A 17,100-nucleotide genomic window follows, 5' to 3' on the forward strand; every position below is an offset into this window, starting at 1 on the left:
GTCAGGTGTGTTTTGTCTGCTGCAGCCTGGAGCCCACACACACCCAGACACACCCACACACACACACCCAGACACAGACCCAGACCCAGACACACACAGACACACAGACACACAGACACACACACAGTTAACTACATTATACGAACATCGGTTAATGATGAAAAGTAAACATTAGCCAGCTGATAGTTACGGGTGTGTTTTTAAATTCATATATATTATATTCATATTCATATGCACAGTCTGAACTGTCATTCAGACACTCAGTTTCAGGGCACTGGGGGGGGGGGGTTAATCCAGTGCATATGAGAAAATAAGCAAAGTGAATTCTGTTCTTAATTTCTTTTTTTTTATTATAAAATGACAAAAAGTACCGTTAAAATACCAGATCAATAAGTGGTATTGATAAGAGTAGTGGTACCGTTAAAATCTTAATGATACCCATCTGTACTCCTAGCTGCTGGCTGCAAAAGAACTGAACTTCAACTTTCTCCCCAGAAACTTGGTGAATATGCAAAGCAGAAAGTTTCCCTTCATTTCGTGTAGCCTAGACTGATGTAATCGTTAGTATAGACTTGACCTGTACTGGAAGCCTCTCTTCACTTTTTTCCTCTGCAGTACAGAACTGATTTTAAAATCTTATTGTTTGGTTTTGAGACACTCAGACAGAGGCTGAAGCAGAGCGGGATCATACCTTTGCCTTCTTCACCTGTTCTCCTCTTAAATATTAGAATTGCCCCACAAACTGATAGTTTCCAAGAATATGAAAGAAGACGAGTCGATGAGACTTAGTTGACAAACATTAGCATATCATGATGCTCTTGGTTGTGTGTGTGTGTGTGTGTGTGTGTGTGTGTGTGTGTGTGTGTGTGTGTGTGTGTGTGTGTGTGTGTGTGTGTGTGTGTGTGTGGTTGTGTTTGTGTAGCCCCCAGAAAGGTCAGACTCATCCTGCTGGCATATCTGTGACAGGTGGGGCGAGTATAGAGTCTTCACTGTTTGTATCAGTGACACTCACCTGTTCACCTGTCCAGCTGCAGATCTGTGTGTCTTTATGTGTTTCATTTACTCTGTCCATCTTTCTCTTTATTTCTTCATGATTCTCCATCCCTGTTTTTACCTGACAGGAGCTGCCTTAAGATTTCACCCTCCTCACCCTTTCATTTACTGATTTTCATTCTGTCACTTCCTTCCTTCCATCCATCCATTTTCTGACACTTATCCGTAGTCGAGTCACGGTGGCAGCAGGTTAGTAAGGTAGTCCAGACGTCCATCTGGGTGTTCCCAGACCAGATGAGATGTATAAACTCTCTGGATCTACCCCAGGACCTCCTACCAGTTGGACATGCTCAGAAAACCTCCAGTGGAAAGCGCCCAGGGGATCCTGATCAGATGCCAGAACCACCTCAACTGACTCCGTTCGACATGAAAGAACAGAAGCTCCCTCCAGATGTCTGAGATCCTCACCCACTCTCTAAGACAGAGCCCAGACACCTACAGAGGAAACTCATTTTGGCAGCTTATATCTGCTATCTTATTTCTTTCAATCACTACCCAAATCTCATGACCATACGTTAGTGATGGAACAAAGATTGACTGGTAAATCTGGTGAAGCTTTGTCTTCCGGTCAGCTCGTACGATCACTTCTTCTACTTCCAATTCTGCACCAATCTGCCTGTCAATCTCACTCTTCATTTTACGATCACTCACAAACAATACTTAAACTGCTTCACTTGCATCTCGTTCCCAATCCACCATGAGAACTGTGGCCGGCAGACTCGGAGTTCCTGACTCTCATCCCAGCTGCCTCGCACTCAGCTGCAAACCGCCCCAGTGCTCACAGGCTGATGAAGTCATCAGAACCAAACCAAGTCTGGTCGACACACCAGACACACTCCTTCCCCCGGCTGCACCTTGAGATCCTATCCATGCCAACCCTGGCGGAGGCCAACACCAACTGGAAACATGCTCGACTTCCTGCTAACACAGACACAATTCGCACTCTGGTTATATAAGGAGCAGAGGGCTTGTAGTAACTCACAGTGCCCCTCACCAGACCCTCTATACATGTAGACTGAATCAGCAAACTCCCACAACCCCTCCAGTCACTTTACAAGGGTAAAGAGTTGGTCCACTGTGCCACGCCCAGGTCAGAATCCACATGGCTCCTCCTGGATCGGTGGTTCGACAATCGGTCGGAACCTCCTCTCCAGCAGCCTGGCATCAGCTTTCCCTGGGAGGCTGAGCAATGTGATACCCCAGTAATTGGAACACTCCAATCCCCCTCATTGTATCTCTCCCTCCTTCAAATTCTCTACAATTTGAACATTTTCCCCCCTCTCACACGCACTTGGTAACTTACCTCCATCTCTTGTCTCAGCAGTACTTTCCTCATCTTCATCTCTGCTCCTGTATAGAGAGATATTGAGTTCTTTCATCCACGAGATGAAAGAAGGCGACACTGAGTTGCGTGGTGTGTTTCTGATTAGAATCACACTGTGTTTGTTGACTGGTGTGTGTGTGTGTGTGTGTGTGTGTGTGTGTGTGTATGTGTGCGCGTGTGTGTGCGTGTGCGTGTGTGTGTGCGCGTGTGTGTGTGTGTCTCTCTCTGTGGAGTCATCTCAGGTAATCCAACGTCACCCTGTGTCCTTATAGGACCCCTCTCTCTCTGGAAAATGGACTAGAATTAGAAATAATGTGAAGGTAAACTATGGGTAAATACGTAGAGAATGAGATTTCATTAAAGCTGACAAAACCACCATGCTGTAATTGTATAGAAGAAGAGTGACTGTGAGCAAGTTATTTTACATGGAGGTGACTTTGAGAAGTGTTTCCGCTGCGGCCAGCAGTAAGCCCCCCCCCTCCCCATGTGCGGGGTGAATGAGCCTCAGTGGAAAGCCTGACATCATATTTATTCTACCAGCAGTGAGTGTCATTAAAAAGCTCTTAATGAGCAGTCTGCAGACTGTCTGCGAGCGCAGATAAATAACCAACAGAAAGCTGTAGAGAGAGACAAAGTTCAGACTGTGGCAGAAAAAAGAGTCTCGGTAAGGAGGGGCAAAGAGAGAAATGCGGTGAATGGGACAGAGAGAGAAATGAAGTGAGTGACTGAGAGGAGACATGATGATGATGATGATGATGATGATGATTGGACCCAGGAGGAGGAGGAGGAGGGGGAAGGAACAAGGGAAGAAGTGTGTCTGTGTATGAGAGAGTGAACAAATGAAAAAGAGGTGCAGACTACAATTATATGCTAATTTTATGACTCTGCCATGAGAGATGCCAGCCGCCCTTTTGTCGTTTAACATTCTCTTTGTTCATCTCAAATTTTTATTCTTCTCTCCATTTTTGCTCTTCGTAGCCTTTTCTTCGCCCAGTCTGCTCTTTGCGTTCAGTACAATCTATTTTCAGTTCCCTCCTGTAACCCTTGTCAGCCATGCAGTCTTCCATAAATATGGGAATGTGTAGACCTTATCCATCCATCATACACATGTTACAGTTTGTAAAGACACTGATGGATAGTCTATTCAGACACCTCATTGACTTTATGTCTGGAAAACCACATATACACAGCTGTATTGTCAACTTCTTCATATGTCACATGGAGCAAACATGTTGTACCTCATATTTTATATATTCAAGTCTCAAATATTCAAACTACCACAAAATCAGGCTTATCAGACTAATTTTATGTCGTTTTTATTAACGTTTTTATTTTTTATTAATTGTAGAAAAAATTAATAGGAGAAATAGAAGCATGTTACTCAGGACTTTGAAGGCTAAGAAATAATAGGACGACATTTGTTTGACTTATTTCAAGAGGCAAAGTAGCTTATATTTCACACTCTGTGGTGGCAGAGGACAGTTTAAACCTTAAAAATATTCATTTAAAACTGTTTGGATTTAGCACTATATGAAAAACTATAATGACTACTTACACCCAACCAGCATTGACTAATGTTAGTTATTCCATTCTGTTCTACTTTGCCATTCTTTCAACCAGTGTTTAGCTACTTTCAGTGAATCTCAACACTTCTTGCACAGCCATTTCACTTCACACTTCACATTAAAAGTTTTCCATTCTTTCATGTCCTGCCATGCATTTAATGTAAAATGTCTGTTGAGTTTGATTAACAGTAGCTTAACATTGATCAAGAAAACAGCTAAGTAGAAGCGATTGGAATTAATTAGTGACTGAAAAACAGCAGCAGAGTGTTTCTTATCAACAGCAAATTAAAATGGGAGCAGATCAGAAAACATGGAGACTAAAATCAAATAATTCATACTGTTATATAAAACAGGATTAACTGTCTCTAAAATATGCCTGTTTTAAATGGTTTGGTTCCTCTACTGGGATTTAAGAATTTATCTTCCTGAAAGCACCAATACTTGGTGGTTTCAGGAGATTTTAACCAACATGTTTTCACCAAGATACTGAGGTTTCTGTGGTAAACACATACAATCACAGCACTCATCACACACACTAAACCCACATACATACACATCCACACACCTCATCCCCATTCTGTCCAGCTCTCTGTCACGGTCAATTAGACCTCTCATTTCCCAAGTCGCTTGCCTCAGTGGTGAAGCATCAATGTTATTTTTTTTCCTCCCTCATACACACACACACACACACACACACACACACACACACACACCATCCCTCACCCCTCTCCTCCTCACCTCTGTCCCCCCCCCCCCCCCCCCCATCCCGCCTCACCATCTGATTCACTGTCTCGTCTGATTTACTTCAATTACCCTCTCCACCAATAAGCTCGTTTGCATTCTGAGTGCCTTTTGTCACATGTGACATCACCACTTAGCTGAAAAGAAAGAAAACGGCCTTTCACCGATGTTTTAATTATCCAATTTTTTCAAACAGCCCGGGGTTGAAACACATCTTGTCTTATATTCCATTTCATAAATATTTTCTGTCTTTTCTCACAGTCCTAACTTTTGAACTCGCAGCCCTACACTAAAACAGAAGAACTCTCCCACAACTTCCTCCAAATCCTCGTCTCCAAGGTCATTCCTCAAAATAATGACGAAGACGTTTTTCGCAGGGATTGCCGCAGGGCAATTTTTATTTCCCATTACAGCAGAAATATAGCCGTGTTCTAATTAGCCTTTGTCTGGCGTCTTTGTGTTATTCATCCCGGGATTTGAGTGCGACCTCCGCTGCAGCTCGCTCTGAATGGGAGCTTTATTTTAATAAAGGCTCAAGCTGCTCAGAGGCACGAGCAGACGGGAAGAATAACACGGAGGGAAGAAGAAGATATTCTGTGAAAATTAAAGAATGTACATAACAGCCTCTGGCAGTGAATTCATCTCTGTCAAGGCTAACCTTTACTCACTGAGCCCGCTGGCAGAGCCACCCGGGTTTGATTGATTTTTCTCTTTTAAGAAACACCAACGTGAAAGGAGACTTTTAAAGTTAAGCTTGTTGGAGCTGCAGGTGATTGACGTACATCAGCAGTGGTTGAGTGTATGTCTGTGTTGTGGTGTGTGTGCACAGTTGAGATGTGCTTTGTTCAAAGGGTCATTTACCTCAAATTACAAATAAACAATTTCCTAACAGGAATACCATTTTCCTTCACTTAATAGTGTTTCATAATGTTTCTACTTTGCTGTTCTGTTGATCTGCGTTGATGTTTTACATTAAAAGCCTATGAGGAAGAGCAGGAAGTATGTCTTTTGAGCCAGTAGAAGATGTGAGATACATCATCAGGAAGTGCTGAGTTTGACTTTATCATTTTATTGACATAATTAATAAATTGTATAAGCTTGAATAAATTAGTGAATCTTGAAATTTTGAAATGTAATTTTTCAGTGTTGTGAGCATCACAACCTAAATTGTGAAATCTCAGACACAAATATCTCAAAACTTAGACAAATAAAAACAAAACTGTCTAAAAATCAAAACCAAATTTTCCCCAGGATGAAAAATGTTTTGCCTCTTATCTTACTTAAGTTAAATGACCCTTTTAATAAAAAATCATGTGTTCACTCCAACTCAAACACACAATCCTGACAGTTTATCATGATAATTACTGTTAATCCTGCAGTAAGAAGTTGTTTATGAACAACATGAGCATCACAACAGAGCAGGTTCAAACAAAAAGAACATGGACACAGCTATGTACTGCACTGTGTGTGTGTGTGTGTGTGTGTGTGTGTGTGGTCACAAAATACAGTATGCGTTGGCGTCATGATAAACAGCCTCCGTGAGGTTCAGCTCATATGTCACATTCAGGCTGCCTCATTCCTATTAAGCTGGTAATTGGACTAGCTGCCGATGGATGACTTAAAGCATTACCTCATCGCACGGGTCACGTGTGCATGCGCACACACACACGTTTGTGTGTTTGTGTGTGTGCCCCCATGACTCATACAAACATAGAAATCTGGATCCCCAAATTCATATTTTTACTTCACCCACCTCCCCTCAATTTTGTAAAAATCTCTCTAGGAATTTTGTTTTGTTCACTTTCTTCTAGTTTTTAGATATTTTATATTCTATTTTGTCTACTTTTTATTTTGATATATTTTAATATCTTTCATTTTTTAATTTTTGATATTTGATATTGTCATTTCTTTTGTACTGTCCATTGCGTCTTGTCTTGTCTTTGGTTCATAGAATCAAAATCTCTTGAGTGAGAAGAAACAAAAAAAATCCCAAAACTGTTGATCAGTTTGTCTTTATTAAAGAAGTTTTGGTCTTTCATTAGGCACAATTCTGTTGGTAAAGCTTGTACAGGTGATTGACAGTTATAAACATGAAATGGAATGGAAAATATGCAGGATGAAGTGAGATAGTCTTCAGTACAGTTTCTTTTGTTTCAGTTATTTTCTAAATACGAACATCAGTATCATGAAAAAATAAGAGTGTCAGATAAAACTAATATCAAGAAAATTCTGAAATGAGCTGAGATTTGAAGATTTCTAAAAAATTAGACGATTTTACAACAAAATGCCAAAATGATTCATGAACATGAAAACTGATATCACGTTTACCAAACACTCAGATTGCGTCTGCAATATTTAGAGGGAACTGTTTACAGTGATAAGTGAATGGAATAAATAATACAGCAGGCTAACAAAGCCTGAACTTGAATGGAATAAAATTTCTCTCCCCTGACTTGTGTACACAGACACACACACACACACACACACACACACACAAAATCACACAACACACACTGCCTGTCACCTGTCCACGCTGCCTATTCTCCTGATAGGGAGACATAGAAAGGTCAAGGATATTGCCTCTGTCGCTGTTTTGTGTCGGTGCATAGAAAGGTTGGGGTTGAGGGCTGGTTCATGATGGAATAAGAAAAGAGATGAGTCCCAGGAGGAGGGAAAATGGAGAGAAGATGGAGTCCACTGAGTGAACGACAGATTTATATTCTGTTGGACTGAAGGAGACGTCACTGTCAGTGTGTCAGGTCATGAAAACCCCCTGAGAACTGGTGGACACTCGGCTGAGGAGTGGACGGCCTTGGCTTGTTACTGACAGCCACGCACACGCGCACACACACACATGCACACACACATGCGGTCCACCAGTCTCTAGACGCGTTACCTTTGTGCCGTTCTGTATGTGCAGCCATGCGTGTCCAGAGGTTGTCATGGTCCTCAGTTTACACCGCTCAAGACACACATATGATGAAGACCCCGAGGTCCTGTTAGTGTGCGTGACCACCATCTTGCTTTTGTTCCCTGTGTGCTCTGGTTACCTGACCAGTCGTGTCTGTCACATCCAGTCTGCTCAGCTATGTATCTTCATCTCTGAATTTTTCTTAACCCCCCCAGAAAAATAAAAAGTAAACGCTCTTTTGTTGTGATCTATCGATTTCGAGTCAGAAAATAAGACAGAACACAGTTTTATACTGACACCAGTTTATGATTTGTTCTGCAAAATACATAAAACAGTTGTTTAAAAATGACATTCACTTAAAGATTCAGCATCTGAAGCATTTTCTAAACTTTCAGTGTGGACTTGAGCTGTGAGCGGTTTGATCCCAGAGTGATTTGACTCTCAGATTGAATGAGAGGTCCAGTACATTAGCAGTAGCATACTTCTTTAGCTGAGCTCCTGACCATGTACAGTAGTGTCCATTGTCTCCACTCATCTGAGCTGGTTTGTGTGTTTTGTTTCAGCCCCGGACGCTCACCTGTCTCTTTTGACCATGAGATTGTGATGATGAACCATGTCTACAAGGAGAGGTTCCCCAAGGTTTGTACTACACACACACACACACACACACACTTGCTGTTATAATAAACCCACTGTAGATGTAACAGATGCGTAGAAGGAAGATGGAGGAGAAGTAATGGATAATCATTTCATGTGTTTAGATCCATGCACAAATAGGTTTCTCACCCCATCTTAAATATTGCTGACCTGAGCTAATCCTAATCCTTATTTTGGGGGCTTTTATTTTGAAACAGGTGCAGGCAGCTCTCCCACTTCCATTTTGTTTCTAGTTTTTACAAATATTTTTGTAAGATAGATGGATGGATAGAAGTGGTATTATGAAGATGTAATATGCAATGCTAATATGAAACGTGTTATCTCAGGCCTACAGACACACACATGCAGACATGTGCCATGTATTCTTTTTTATTCTAATACTCTAATATATAAATACAGTGTTGTCCTGTGCGCATGCAGTTTTTGGTCATGTCTCTCCATTTGTCTGGTATGTATGACTCATCTATCCCCCCCCCCCCCCAGGCGACTGCTCAAATGGAGGAGCGCCTGGCTGAGCTGCTGTCCTCCTCGGCCCCGGATAAGGTGTACCCGCTGGCAGACGGGGTCCTGAGCTTCATCCACCATCAGCTGATAGAGCTGTCCAGAGACTGCCTGGAGAAAAGCAGAGAGGGCCTCATCACCTCCCGCTACTTCTACGAGCTCCAGGAGAACCTGGAGAAGCTGCTGCAGGATGTAAGTGGAACAGTTTATTCACTGCCTGCACAACATGTTCACTTCCAATCAGCAGTTCTCTTAGACTAGAAATCTCTTAAAAGTATTTAAGATTAAGAAAGATATGAAATCACTTGCTACTCGATTCTACTTTCAAGGGTTCTTCATGTGGAAGACAAAGTGTAAAAATATGTTGTTTCTCATGAAAATGAAGGAGAAAAACATGAAGGCAACATTTCAAAGAAATACTCAAGGAAGAGAAAGTTGTTAATATTAAAAAAGGATTCAATTTAAAAGGAGTTGTTGATTTAGATAGATGCTAAACAGAGGAAACCTTACATTTATTTTCATCCAAATCATTTATCACAACACACAAAATGCTCCTGAGCAGTCCAGGTAAGATCCAGCTCCCTATGAGCCTTTGTCATTATTTCGCGTATTGACTCATCACAGCAGGTGAAGCAAAGGTTCAGTAATTGGCTTTGTTTCATTTGAGAGTCCCAGAAAGCTGGTGTTATTAGTTACACCTGTGTTTGTCCAAAATTACTCCCTTCATTATTCTATATATAATAAACACTCAATCGATGACACTATAGTGAGCAGTGAAGTCATATATGACACTAATGAATCATCATCAGTTTGTGTCCTCACTGACAGGTGGACTGTCACATAATTAATAACTCATTTTCACATGGTAGAGATGTGTGATGGTGTTTTATGAAGCATAGACTTCACACATAGAATTAGAGCAGTCAGAGCACAGGACAATTAAGGTAGAAGCAAATATGTACCAGGTGGCAACTTCAGACTCTGTATTTTACGGCTCCCACGGTGTTCAGGCAGGTTCAGGATCAGAATCAGGCAAAGTAGGTTTTGACATAAGAGGAACAAAAAAATATATAAAAGAAAGATAAAGCAAAGCAAGTACTGCAAATTATATAAATAGAAAAAAATTACAATAAAATGTGAAAAAATATAATAAAAAATATAATACAAATATGTTCATTGTGCAATATGAATTGGGGAATATGTGATAGTTACAGTATGAAAAACAGGATTATGCATTATTTGAAATAATTTTAATTTAATTAATAAAATCCAGTGCTAACATAACCTCTGTCAGTCAGTGCAGTCATATAACATGTCAATATATAAACATATAAAAATGTAAAATGTGGCAAACAAACAATTCATCAAGTGAAGACGAAATGAAGAGCTTGTCCTGAACCACTGAAAATTTTTGGGATTTTATGAACTACTAAAACAAAGACATCATGACTGTGGCACTTCCCCAGTCACGCTCGGTTTACCGTGGAACAACTCACGGCGTGACGCACTCCTTCGTCCACTCATCATGGATACAGCCGCCGGTGCCGTGTGATGTCATACGAAGGCACAAAGACATTCCTTCACACACAGCTGCTGTCTGTTTACTACCGACAAACTACTAATCGCTGCTTTGCATTATGGGACTTTTTCAGACAGTATTAGTGTATTTCTACCCATGTGAACACAGAAATATATTTACATGTGTGTGGTGGTGGCAGTGACATCTCTATTAGCTCAGGTTTGCCGTGCCTGGGGGGGCTGACATTATGGCTCCCACCGGCCTCATATTGACCTTCTGTTCTACTGGGACACACACACACACACACACACACACACACACACAAACTATCTCTCAATCGTAGACATACACACACACGCACATATGTACGTGTTAGCACACACATACACACACACACATTCTCCTGGATTTTAATTTCACACTCCAGCAGTCACCAGGGGCTGACAGATGACTCTCCCAGACGAACAGGAGGGGTGAAGGAGGTGCAGTTAGAGGGTTTTGGGATGGGGCGGGAATTCAAGGGGATTCCTCGCCTTCTGATTGGCCGAAGGGTGGACGGGGAAGGTGGGGCGGGGGGCTAGTAGAAGGGGGAGGTGGATGTATGTATGTGAAGCCTGTTCGAATGCTTTTGGAGGGTGTGAGGAACTTGACTTGAACACATCTGGAGATGCTTCAGACGCCGAAGCTGCAATGCGGGCTGGATGATGACATCACCAATTGGGCGGCGTTAGTTGTAGTCTTTTTTTTTTTAATTTTGGCGGGCAGCAGGTGGGGCAGACCTACAGAGGAGAGTAGAAGATGAGGCCATGAGCAGGTGGACGGAGGTGTGAAAACATCCTCCCTCCCTGCACTCGTTTATGGAAATCCTTCGTCGTTCTTGCGCTTTTGGTTTTTCGGAGGAGACATGTCACGCATCTCGTGGCAGAGGAGGCTGGAGGAGGAGGAGGAGGAGGTGCTGGAGGAGGTGATGAGGAGGAGCGAGTGGATGGTGTTCACTCACAGCTGGGAGCAGGAGGAGGAGGAGGCGGATTCAGACTTTGCAGTTGAGTCAATTTCGGTTTGATTTGGTCAAGCTTTATTGGCACACTGATGATGACGATGAAGACGAGGAGAGCTGTAGTTTCTCCTGGTCACTCAGTGAAGGGCAGATTGAAGCTCGTTAGCGTCTGAGGCTAATGAGTCATTACAGAAAACAACTCACTCTAACTTTGCAGACACTTTAAGTGGTTTGACTCCTCCGGAGCTGCTTTCTCTGTTGTGACTTCCTGTCACACTCAAGATTTCACAGTCTTGATTCTTAATTCTTGATTATTATTGTTAATTAATTATACTTAATTTGAGTGAAACTACAGCAGTGCTTGTAGGTCGTTTTGTGGCTGCTTTTACAAAAATATAATTGAGCGTGTTCCAGGGCTCAATGACAAATACATTAATTATTAAATCTTCTTGTAATTAGTCAACTGCTGTGGCTGTTTTTCTCTGTAGCTTGTGAATAATTTAGACTTTTTAATGAGTCATGGGGCCATTTTTTCTGGTGGTATTATTGTATTTTGATTGATTCTTTGGGGTGAGTAAATAATTAAGTCATAAAAGGGACAATATGCTTTTTAGACTTTACTTAAAACTTGTTCTAGTGTTCTTTAGATGTCCTGAAACTTGAGAAGATGCTCATAATACGTTTTTAGTTTTTTACCTGTAGCCTCAGGAAGCCCTTCAGCATCTGTAAAGTTGCTCTTATATGCTGCTGTTGTTCAGTTTCAAGTATCAGTTCAAATCACAATTTAAAAATTTACTATCAGATTTTTTTGGACGTTAGGTTTGCAGGGTTGTCAATGTGGAGATGTAGACTTTAAAATATCAAGTGTGTTTTCAGTGTTTGAAACCACCGTCCTCTAAAATTTATTTTTCATCAGTCCACTCCTTCTACTCCTGACATGTCTCAGTTCTTTGCCCTCCTTGCTTATCCATTCCTTTATTCATCCATCCGTTCTCTCCTTTCCTCATGTCATGACCCCATTACAGAACTCGCAGGAGGCCGACTCACCTCTCCTCCTTCTGTCCTTCTCTGCTCCTGGTCTCGTCTTTTATCTCTCCTCCACCTTTACCCTCCTCTCCTCCGTCTCTCTACCTCACCTCCACCGCTCGTCCTCGCTTCCTCTCTCTCATCCATCCCTGTCACGGGGGGGGGGCCTTAGTGACCTGCCTGGCGGTCACTATGGCAACTTGCATCCAGGCCATCCTCTGCCGGAACCCCAGGGAGACTCACTTAGACTCCTGGAGGTCACCTGAGGGCAGAGGGGAAGGCGGAGCGCTAACTCAGCTCTGGTGATCTGTCACTAGGCGTCGATGGTTCAATCAGACCCTTCAATGTGTCCATCAGGGCTCAGATACAGCTGCAAACATCTGGTTTTAATTGGCTTTCTGCTGGACATCACCTGCTTGGAGAAAATGATGAGTCTCTCTCTGATAGGTTCAAACCACTGGAGGTGATGTCACCTCTGTCCTGTTCATTCCAATGAAATGACAAAAATGACCAGGAGGAAATATTTTGATTTTCAACCAGTTGTCGCTTAAAATAAACTAATCAGCACAGTTTATACTGACTGACCAATGAGATGAGAGCTTGCTTTTCGGTCATTTTCAGTATAAATTACATGGATGTCACCAAAAACATGAATGAAACGATAACTGTGACCATATGTGATTTCCCAGAATTGTGAAAAATATCAAGCGACTCATTTATTCTTGCAGTGTTTTTAAAACTGAAGATTTGCACAATTAAATAACAAGAAAAAAAAATCATGTGATTTATTTTAAATCGCTGCTCAGCATTTTCTCCCACATTTAACATTCATCCTCCCAGGTGGCAAGACGTTCCGTCATAGCTGCGTCTGTGTTTGAAGCCCATTTAAAGAAACACATAATCTTAACTGTGTGAATGTAACTGCATCAGAATGGAAATCATTCCGAAAACCTTGAAGAAAAAATCCTTTGTTATCTTTTAACTTTTCACTGTTAAAAATGTATTTGGGAAACACAGTTTGGGCCGGATTAATTCTGGATTTTTAAAGGCCAATACAGATATTTAACGCTGAGTTTATAAATAACAGTGATACAACTTCTTAACATAAACACCTAACTTAAACTAATATTCATGAGAAGAGTCTCCTAAATTATGAAATGTGACTAAGACGTGTACTGAGCGGGACATTTTACAGTTGAAAAATAATATTTGCAAAACACTTGTAGCATATATGACAGTAAACTTCAGCGGAAATAAGATTTGTACCAACAACAACAATAACAAACATCACAAATACACTAAAATTGTATTGAATTGAAATAAGAAGAGTGAGTCCAATATATAGAAATGTAGCCTACAAGACTTTTAGAAAAAAATCTGAACTGTAATAAAATATACTGAACAACAAATACACAATTAGTGTAAAGTAGAAGCCTGTATTACGAACATTAGATTATTTTTTCATCATCATCAGTAACCAGCTGATTTTGCTTTTATCTTTATCTTTCCTTTCCTGTGGCTGCAGGCTACATCAAAGCTTTTCCAAATTTTATATCAAAATATCCAAAACAAAAGTTATTTTTCAAATCATATGTTCAGCATTTCTGTTATGATATAGTATAAAGTGATAAGGATATATGTGATCAAATCCAATCCAAAGATTTTTGAGGTGGTTTCCAATCTAGATATTTGAGAGGTTGAATATAGATAACAATGTATTGTTCAGTATTCTTCAATATCCTCTCTACGCTCCCTGACTTTCCTGTTTCTCTCTCACTGTGGCTTTCAAAGTAAAGACAAAGATCTCCCAAAATAAATAAGTTAAAAAAAAAAAAAGTTTAACATTGAACAAATAACTGGCACACACATGAGCTGTGGAAGATGAACTATGTAATGGAGACTTTCTAAATAATCTCTGGTTTTCCTATTGTGCAGTTTATATGCTAATACAATATATTTTTTATAAACTAAGCTAATAATGGCTGATAATACAGTCCAGCCTTCACTTCATATACACATGAGCTAAGTTAAAATAAATGTTATATATTTTGTTTTTACCACCAGGGACTCTCTCCCACATTAGACATGCAGAGTGAATATACAGTCTGTCTCACACACTCTGACTGGTTAATTAGCCGCTGCACAGTCGGAGTCCGCCCCTCAGATGTCCATTACTCACCGATCACTGGCCTATACAGTCACCACACACACACACACACACACACACACATACACACTCTGTCTGTCTCCTTCACACTTACATGTACATACTCCATCCCTAATGCATATTTAGCATGCACATACAGTACATAGACAACTCCCCCCTCCCCTCCAGGTTTCATTACAGTTATAAATAATTCAGGGTTGGGGTCGGGGCCCCGGGGCCCTCCAGCGTCTGTCAGCACAGCTCTGTTAGACAAACAGCAACGAGTCGACCACGCTTTGTTTATGAACCACTACCTCCACTCTGTTAGCCTATCTGACACGCACACACACACACACACACACATTATAAATACATACATACATGCTGCATTCATAAATGCATACACACATGAAGCTGCATGAGCACACACACACATATTACCCCCTGAGAATGAAACATGTTTTACAGTGGGTGGTTTGTAATTGTTACAGCTTCCACGTTGCACACACACACACACACACACACACACACACACACTTCTCTTCCACCCCATTTCTTTCCGGGGATCAGTGTTTGCACCAGATGCGTTTCTAGTCAGTTACAGTGGATTGCTGGGTAAATTGCTCTGTCTCCACACTGACAGACATTTCACGGTGGATATCAGGGAGCGAGGCGGAGGTCGCTCTGATTTAGATTACCTCTCAGGTGTCACAGGGAGGAAGGACTCCACTGTCCGCTTTGTCCTCAAACTGCTCGTTCTGCCTTGTGTGTGAAGGACAGACACAGAACAAGAGACATTTTCTGCACAGCTTCAAGGTCATATAAAAATTCAGGATGATGAATTATTTAAAATGTAATTAAAAATAATGAATAACGATATTATTATGAGGGATGAGTCATCTCCAACACAGTGTGTGCTTTTCATTAAAACCTCCCTCATGTTTCTCCTGGGAGCTGAAAATCTTTTGTCTCTTACATTTGGAAATAAAGATGTTGTGTTGTCGTTTGTTTGCGTGCAGGCTCACGAGCGCTCCGAGAGTGTGGAGGTTACCTTCGTCACGCAGCTCGTCAAGAAGCTGATGATCATCATCGCCCGGCCTGCGCGCCTGCTGGAGTGTCTGGTAAGAAACGCTGACCGCCTCCATCCAGTGACTGACCACTGTCCCGCTGTTAAAACACATTTCTGGTGAAGCATGTGGCAGTTTACACCTGCAGCCACACAAAGTATTTATTGACTCTACTGAGTTTTCTGAACAGTGTTTACCTTTAAGACAAAGCCAATTTATATGATTTGTTTTTGGAAAAGTACTTAACTCAAATTCTGGATTTAAGTCCATTTTCTGCCACTTATTAAATCTTCTCTGCTACATTCAGAGGGAAAGATTTTATTTTTACTGCAAACATTTACATATGAAAATACATTTAATCACCATACAAAATATCATGCAATGTTATACAATAGATTAAAGGACAGTATATGAAGCTGTTAAAATAAGCTCTCCACCTGGACACACACACCTGCCTACACATTAATGCATCAGTAGCCGGTAGTTCAACTATATTCATAAGTGCAAGTGATTCAAAGACTTTTTTGCCATTTTTTATGTAGTTAACAACAGGAACTACAAATAATTTTAGACCATAAAAGGCAGGAAATAATTTATTTTTATTTATTTTTTTATTTTTTTTAATTATTTTACCATTTGATTCTCTACTTTACATGAACCCCCTTTGACTAGCCCTGCCCCCTTTTTCTTTCATCCTGACTGCTGTGACAGACATATTCATACAATGGATTTGTCAGGCAGCCCACACCACTCATCTGACCTTTGACACAGCAACAACTTCCTCATGAATAAACTTCCTGAATCTCAGTCTGAGGAAGAATCACCATACTGAAGCAGTTATTGTTTACCAAACCAAAGCTGACGTTCCCACACTTTCCCATGAATAGTTGATTTTTTATTTTTTTTAATTTTATTTTTTTGTTTATGCATGACCTGTGAACAAGTAGGCACTTTTTACAATAAACTCAATTGTTATAATTTCATATCGTAATTTGATCTTTTTCTTTTGCAAATTAGTTTGAACGACTTTTGCTAAGTAGCTTTAGTTACCCAACTACCTTTCTCCCTCGGTTAGCTTTGTTGTAGTTTAACTTTCTCCAGGATGAAGTAGTTGGTAGCTTGCAAAGTTATACTTTCAAAGTAGCTTCTCCATCACTGTCAGTAGCAATAATCCCAAAATAATAATGTAGTGAATAATAAAACTCACAGGGGCCATTTGTTTGAAAACTTCTTTAACTTTTGATGCTGATTATGATGCAATACGTTTAGATAAATGTCTCTATCTAACAAACAACAGACAAACTTTAAACCAGAGATAAAGCAGCACAAAGAGTGCACATAAAAACACCTGTGATAACTGTAACTTTAAGTGATAGACAACAAAAACCATGGAGCAAAGCTTTTTGTCACATGTTTTGATCATGTGTTGTATTAATTTAGAAGAAAATTTCCAGTCCTGGTGTTTTAAATGTTTTAATCAGCCTCTTCCAGCTTGGACGTCCTCAGCAGTTACACAGAGTAGTGTTGAATTTTAATCACACTGCTGTACACTGGTATAAATGAGAGTGTGTTTGAAAGATTGCTATGAGAAAT

At 40.7% G+C, this 17,100-nt stretch overlaps 1 protein-coding gene across 1 annotated transcript in view; it reads left to right on the top strand.

Annotated features, from left to right (window-relative positions):
• The window catches only part of mast2 (microtubule associated serine/threonine kinase 2), a 175,065-nt gene that overhangs the window by 144,262 nt on the left and 13,703 nt on the right, over positions 1–17,100 (top strand). The window contains exons 10-12 of the mRNA XM_022753018.1: positions 8,158–8,233; positions 8,735–8,944; positions 15,460–15,561. Of these exons, the coding sequence (XP_022608739.1) occupies positions 8,158–8,233; positions 8,735–8,944; positions 15,460–15,561 (388 nt within the window). The remainder of the gene's footprint in view (positions 1–8,157; positions 8,234–8,734; positions 8,945–15,459; positions 15,562–17,100) is intronic.

Source organism: Seriola dumerili, unplaced genomic scaffold (assembly GCF_002260705.1).
Source record: "Seriola dumerili isolate Sdu_G_001 unplaced genomic scaffold, Sdu_1.0 BDQW01000189.1, whole genome shotgun sequence".
In the NCBI taxonomy this organism is placed as follows: Eukaryota; Metazoa; Chordata; class Actinopteri; order Carangiformes; family Carangidae; genus Seriola; species Seriola dumerili.